This window comes from Lipotes vexillifer, unplaced genomic scaffold (genome assembly GCF_000442215.2).
Source record: "Lipotes vexillifer unplaced genomic scaffold, Lipotes_vexillifer_v1.1 scaffold802, whole genome shotgun sequence".
Classification (NCBI taxonomy): Eukaryota; Metazoa; Chordata; class Mammalia; order Artiodactyla; family Lipotidae; genus Lipotes; species Lipotes vexillifer.
Window position 1 is genome coordinate 1489192 of NW_006790237.1, and position 7009 is coordinate 1496200.

The window sequence follows — 7009 nt, forward strand, 5'->3', positions numbered from 1 at the left end:
AAAAACAAGTGGCTGATAAATATGTGAAAAAGATGCTCAACATCAGTAATAGTCTAAAAAGTCAAATTTCTCAGATGCCATTTGACACTTTTTACATTGGAAAATATTAAAAATATCCAATGTTGGCAAACGAGCATGGTAGAAGCATTCTCACACTATGTTGATGGACATGTGCAGGGCAAGAGTTAACACAGAAGGTCCACTTTACTCAGTTTTTATCTCTGTAACCATGGCAATGACCCTTAGCTAAGCTCTGAGAATTGAATTCCTGGTATTTTACATAATTACTGGTTAATGATCTTTTTCTGTGTGCTCAAGACCATGGGTCAAAATGTACTAGGCTGTCAGCATTGTTTACTGTATAATTTGCTGGGATTTAAAAAAGAAAATCAATATTTTCTTGGCCACGTGGCATGTGCGATTTTAGCTCCCCGAGCAGGGATTGAACCCACGCCACTTGCATTGGGAGCGCGCAGTCTTAACCAGTGGACTGCCCAAGAAGTCCCAGCATTGTTTACTGTAAATGGAAGATTCATGATGCCCGTCTGGTGCCTGATTTGGGGTCTTCACCACGGCTGGTCATGTAGCAGATATGTGCTAATGATATCGAGCATCTTTTCATATGCTTACTGATCATTTGTGTGTCTTTGAAGAAACGGCTACTGAGATCTTTGGCCCATTTTAAACTGGATTATTTGTCTTTTTATTGTTGAGTTGTAAGAAGGATCAGTCCCTTATCAGACATATAATTTACAAAATTTTTCTTGCTTTCTGTGGGTTGCCTTTTCATTTTCTTTATAGTGTCTTTTGAAGCACAAAAGTTTTAAATTTTGATGATGTCCAATTTATTTTTTCTTTTCTTGCTTGTTCCTTTGATGTCATATCTAAGAAACCACTGCCTAATCCAATGACAACAGGCTTATTTTCAAAATCCTGCAGAGCATTTAGTTGCTATGTCTCTGTTTGGGGTGATCCCACAACCATCCACTAATTTGGTGATTTTTCTGGAAGGATTTACATGACTGAACAACAAGTTGTATGCACAGCTAAAATTTCTTACAGCAAAGTGTGTAACAAATATGTATGTAGGTGAAGGCTAGAGAGATGATGTGAGGGCTTCCATGTCAGCCTCTCTCTGCAAGTGTCACTTGGATGTGCTTTTTTCTACTGATGTGAACTTCGGAGACACATGGGAGAGGTCTTCACCCAGGGAAATCCACTTGAGTCTTAGAGCCCAGAGTTCTCCAATTCAGTCCCCAAAAGAAATTCAGTGAATCGGGTACTATCAGTGTCCCCAGTCAATGTCCCCACTTGACAGATAAGCACCAAGAGCTTAAGTCACTTACCCACAGTCACACGGCCTGACAGTGGCAGAGCTGGGATTTGAACTCAGAGAGTCTGGCTCCAGAGCCCACACTCTTTTTTTTTTTTTTTTTTTTTTTAAAATTTTTTTTTTTTTTTTTTTTTTTGGTTGAAAGAGAGAATGTTTATTTGTCTCGTATATTATTTTTTAACCCCTCACCTTCACAAAGGCGAATTTGCGGTACGCGGGCCACTCACTGTTGTGGCCTCTCCCGTTGCGGAGCACAGGCTCCGGACACGCAGGCCCAGTGGCCGTGGCTCACGGGCCCAGCCGCTCCGCAGCATGTGGGATCTTCCTGGACCGGGGCACGAACCCGTGTCCCCTGCATCGGCAGGCGGACTCCCAACGACTGCGCCACCAGGGAAGCCCCCAGAGCCCACACTCTTAACTGCCACATGAACAAGTGCAGTAATAGCAGCTCAAGCAAGGAGCTGTGAAAGCACTGAGAAGGGGCAGGTCACTCAGCCTGGAAGTCAGGGAAGGCCTCCTGGAAGAGGTGACCTGTAGCCTTGAGGATCATGAAGGTGTCTGCCAAGCAGACAAAGCAGGGAAGGGTGTTCCAGGCAGAGGGAACAGCATGTGCACAAGCCCAAAGGTGGGAACACACATTCAAGTTCAGGGAGGAACAGGCACTTCAGGGAGTGAGGTCAGGGCGTGAGGTACCAACACGGGTGGATGGTGATGAGAGATGAGGCCAGAGACAGAGTAGGCTGGATCACGCAGGGCCTTGAGTGCCAGGTGTGCGGCTAGGACTTTGTCTCAGGGGCACTGGGGAGACACATGAGGGCTATGAGCAGGGGAGGGACGGGATCTGGGGCTGTGTGTGAGATGAACCAGAAGACTGGAGGCTGGGAGGCCAGGGAGGAGGCTGGGGTGAGGGTCGCTAAGGGCTGAGCCAAGGCTGTTGGCGGGGGGTGGGGTGGGGAATGGGCAAAGAGAGGGGGCAGGAGGGACAAGACTGGGGCCTGATGGGCTATGGTGAGTGAGGGGGTAGGAAGGGGTAAGTACTGGCCCCACAACAGGATGGACAAGTGATGGAAAAAAGGATGCTTCAATTCCCTCCTCTGATGAGGTCATGGGCCAGTAGGGGCAGAAATCTGGCCTCTTCCTGTCCCCCAACACGTCAGGCCAGATCCCACTTCTGGGTCTCTTACACAAGTGATTTCCAATAAATAATCATAACGATAACCATTGTAGCCTCTTCTTTTTTTTTTGGCCATGTTGCGTGGCTTATGGGATCTTAGTTACCCAACCAAGGGATTGAACCTGGGCCCACAGCAGTGAAAGCCCAGAGTCTGCCAGGGAACTCCCCATCGTAGCCTATTCTGAGCAGGGGGTTCTGGGTGCCCTCTGTATGTATTAACTCACTTATTCTTCCCAACCCCAGGTGCTATTATTGACCCCATTTTGCAGATGAGGAAATTGAGGCACAGAGGAGCTAAATGACTTGCCTGAAGGTCACACAGCCAGGAAGCGGTGGAGCTGGGATTTGAACCCAGCACCCACAGTGATGGCCTGTATGGTACACTCCCTCACTCTCAAACGACCGTCACTGATCATGACAGATGGAGGGTAGGAAGACAGCTCGCATCTGCTGGACATCCTCACCCACCTGAACAGGTAACTCGCCAGGCTTCTCTCCTCTCCATCCTAGGCTCTTCCCCTCGCTCCAGACGGGAGATCACGTCGGGTTTGGACTCAGGAAGCCCTGCCCCTGAAAAACATGTGAGACTTGGCCATGGGTGCCGCAGTCACAGGGAGGCCTCAGGGCTGGGCCCCAAGCCCTGGGTCTGCAGGGGAGATGCATACATTGGACACCTAATGATTAGAAGATCTGCAAGACTCGTTTATTGAGCGCCTACTACATTCCAGAGAGAGCCTGAGCCCTGACGTCACTGTTTAAGGCTCCAGCTCTGTGTTCAAGTTGAGTGAAAAATACACATAGCATTTCAAGGACTTGATATGGAGAAAAAAGGAAACAATCTCACTAATAATTCATAGATTGATTATGATGTCAACATGTGCCTAAATGATCATATTTTGGCTAGGCTGGGTGCAACAAAACAGATTACTAAAATTCATCTCATCTGTTTCTATTGACTTTTTCACGCCTGCTGTCTTTGAGATCACTAATTCCTCTCTTCCTGCAATGGGGGAATATTACGCCCCCAGGAACCTCAGCATGTGGCCTGATTTGGAAAGAGGGGCTTTGCAGATGTAAATGGTTAAGATGGGGTCCTACTGGATTCGGGTAGGCCCTAAATCCAATGACTGGTGTCCTTATAAGAAGAGGAGAGACACACAGACACATTTGGAGGGCAAAAGGCCAGGTGAAGATAGAGGCAAAGATTGGGGTGATGCAGGTACAGGGCAAAGAACGCCAAGAATGCCATGAGTCTTCAGACGCTGGAGAAATCCAGGAAGGACTCTCCCCGGGAGTCTTCAGAAGGAGCCCGGCCCTGCCTGCACCTTGGTTTTGCGCTCCTGGCCTCCTGAACTGTGAGAGAATACATTTCTGATATTGTGAGTCCCCAGGTTTGTGATAATTTGGTACAGCCGCCCTAGGAAACAAACATACTCCCTAATGATGATTCCTGTGAGCAAACATGCTGAAAAATCGCTCCCACCTTAAATGGAGAAGCAGGAGGAGGAAGAGAATGGAAGGGGGTAACACTGAGGAGGTGGGCAGGGGCCAGGTCACATAAGGGTATGAAGGAGTGGGTACAGGCCATGCCCAGGACTGGCCTGGTGACTGGATGGGCAGAAACTGTCCCTGAGATGCGGGAACCGGAGGAGGAGTGGGTCCAGGGGGATACGGGGAGCTCAGTGGGGACAGGGAGCATGGGATCTCCCCAGGGAGGTATTCTGCAGGCCACCAGCTGCACAGATTGAAGCTCAGGGGGCAGACTAAGGGGACCTCATCTGTATGTGCAGATTGTGCAGAAAAGGGTTTAACACAGCAGGCTGACTGCTCTCGTTGGCAAGGCCTGCTTGCAAGGTTGCCCTTGCTGGCATCTGGGAACCTGGGTTTCAGAAGGGTTCCAGAACTCTCTAACTGATAAGAGGGGCTCCCTGTGCCTGAACTGTTTGTTCAAAACAATGTGGTTTCTCTCCTGGGCATATATCCAGAGAAAACTCTAATTCAAAAAGATACACGCATACCCTACTATGTATAAAATAGATAACTAATGAGAACCTATTGTTTAGCACAGGGAACTCTACCCAGTGCTCTGTGGTGAACTAAATGGGAAGGAAATCTAAAAAAGAGTAGATGTATGTATACGTATAACTGATTCACTTCGCTGTACAGCAGAAATGAACACAACATTGTAAAGCAATTATATTCCAATAAAAATTTAAAAAAAAAAAAAAAAAAAGGCTTCCCTGGTGGCGCAGGGGTTGAGAGTCCGCCTGCCTATGCAGGGGACACGGGTTCATGCCCCGGTCCAGGAAGATCCCACATGCTGCGCAGCGGCTAGGCCCGTGAGCCATTGCCGCTGAGCCTGCGCGTCCGGAGCCTGTGCTCCGCAGAGGGAGAGGCCACAACAGTGAGAGGCCCATGTATCGCGCAAAAAAAAAAAAAAAACATGCACCCGTATGTGCATAGAAGCACTATTCACAATAGCCAAGATGTGGAAGCAACCTAAGGGTCCATCAATAGATGAATGGGTAAAGAAGATGTGGTACATATATACAATGGAATACTACTTGGCCATAAAAAAGAATGAAATAATGCCGTCTGCAGCAACGTGGATGGACCTAGAGTTTTTCATACTAAGCGAAGTAAGCCAGAAAGAGAAAGACAAATACCATATGATATCACTTATATGTGGAATCTAAAATATGACACAAATCAACATATCTACGAAACAGAAACAGACTCACAGACATTGAGAACAGACTTGTGGTTGCCAAGGGGGAGGGGTGGGGGAGGGATGGATTGGGAGCTTGGGATTAGCAGAGACGAACTATTATATATAGGATGGTTAAACAAGGTCCTACTGTATAGCAGAGGGAAATATATTCAATAATATATTTATATCCTGTGATAAACCATAATGGAAAAGAACATGAAAAAGAATATATATGTATGTATACCTGAGTTACTTTGCTGTACAGAAGAAATTAATACCACATTGTAAATCAACTACAATAAAATTTTTTTTAAAAAAGAAGAGGGCCGGGGCACAGGCTGAAGATTTTGTGGGACAGGCAGAGGACTTGGGGCTCTCGGGGATGCTGGGACTCTGGGAGAAGCCAGCAGAGAGACAGAGAGATGGACAGGGGCCGCCCAGGAGGGTCCGGTGAGAGGAGCAGAGAGGACCCCCGTGAATGCCCACAGTTAAGCAGTGGGTGGGCATGGAGGAGACGAGGGCTGAAGGGGGCATCCTGCCTCTTCCTGGGAGGGCAGGGGGCAGGGCCTCACCCAGCGAGAGAACGTTCTGGTAATTCTCCAGCATCACATCCCGATACAGCTCCCTCTGGCCAGGCCCCAGCTGGCCCCACTCCTCCAGGGTGAAGTCCACAGCCACGTCTTTGAAGGTCACCGATTCCTGCAAGGGCCAATTTTATATCATGGACAGGCACGTCTTTCCAGAACTCTGGGGTGGGACAGGTCATGGGTCAAGAGCCTACCACTTGTTCCCTGCGCTGGAACGTTCTGACTTGGCAGATTTGGGACGACTGAATTAAACCGGCCCATGGGAATGTAAAATGTCTAGGTAGGGCAGCCGTTAGCCCACAGGCACCTTGGTAGAAAGTAGAACAAGGCCCGCCGCATTCACATGACTCTTTACTGCCATCTGTTGGAAAATTGTTTTAATACACCAATTATTTCTAGCATGTGACAGTTGACTGCCATCTGCGTTTAAATTGCTGTAATCAATATACCGACGTAGGAGGTGGAAGATGCAAATCATGCCACTGAGATGAGGAACCCTTGTGCAGTATGTAACCTACACACCTGTACATGACAGCCCTGAGAAACACTTTTAAAAAACTACCGGACTTCCCTGGTGGTCCGGTGGTTAAGACTCCGCTTTTCCAGTGCAGGAGGGCACAGGTTCAATCCCTAGTTGGGGAATTTCTGCATGCTGCGCGGCGCGGCCAAAAAAAAACACAACAAACTACCAGTCATTGTATGTCGGAGCTACTCATAAGTCGCACTCCATCCCACACTCCAACTCTGATCCCAATCTCCACTCCTGATTCCAAGAATAAGGCTCAGGATGAAGCAAAACCATCCACTGTCCACTTCACTTGGTAACCAAAAGGCTGCTGAGCGTCAGATGATTGATTTTTAGACCGTGTCATAATGTTCTATCTCAGAGAATCCTGCCCCCAGACCCCACAACTCCCAGTCCCAGAGAAACTCCCATCACCGCATCTCTCCCAGTATTGGGAGGGGCAGATCTTGGCACAGGCAGAGACAGGGAAAGCCATCGGGTCCACAAAGTCATCTCCGGGAAGAGGGAGCCCAGACTAACCTGGCCCTTGTCCGTCAGGGTCCTGATGGCCATTGCTGGGTCCCAGGCATGCACCTCCAGAAGAAAGGACCAGGCCTAAGTCTGCAAATCTACAGGAGGGAGATGGAGCAGAGAGGGGGTCAGTTCTGGCCTAGACAGACAGACACTTTGCCAAAGATGC

At 48.4% G+C, this 7009-nt stretch overlaps 1 protein-coding gene across 1 annotated transcript in view; it reads right to left on the reverse strand.

The window, feature by feature from the left end:
* Nucleotides 1–5913, reverse strand: part of LOC103068923 (zinc finger protein 883-like) — an 8212-nt gene extending 2299 nt beyond the window's left edge. Inside the window, exons 1-3 of the mRNA XM_007463448.1 lie at nucleotides 5790–5913; nucleotides 2976–3071; nucleotides 1825–1891 (exon numbers count right to left, since the gene is read on the reverse strand). Of these exons, the coding sequence (XP_007463510.1) occupies nucleotides 1825–1891; nucleotides 2976–3071; nucleotides 5790–5823 (197 nt within the window). The 5' untranslated portion in view covers nucleotides 5824–5913. The remainder of the gene's footprint in view (nucleotides 1–1824; nucleotides 1892–2975; nucleotides 3072–5789) is intronic.
* Between the last annotated feature and the right edge of the window lie 1096 nt (nucleotides 5914–7009).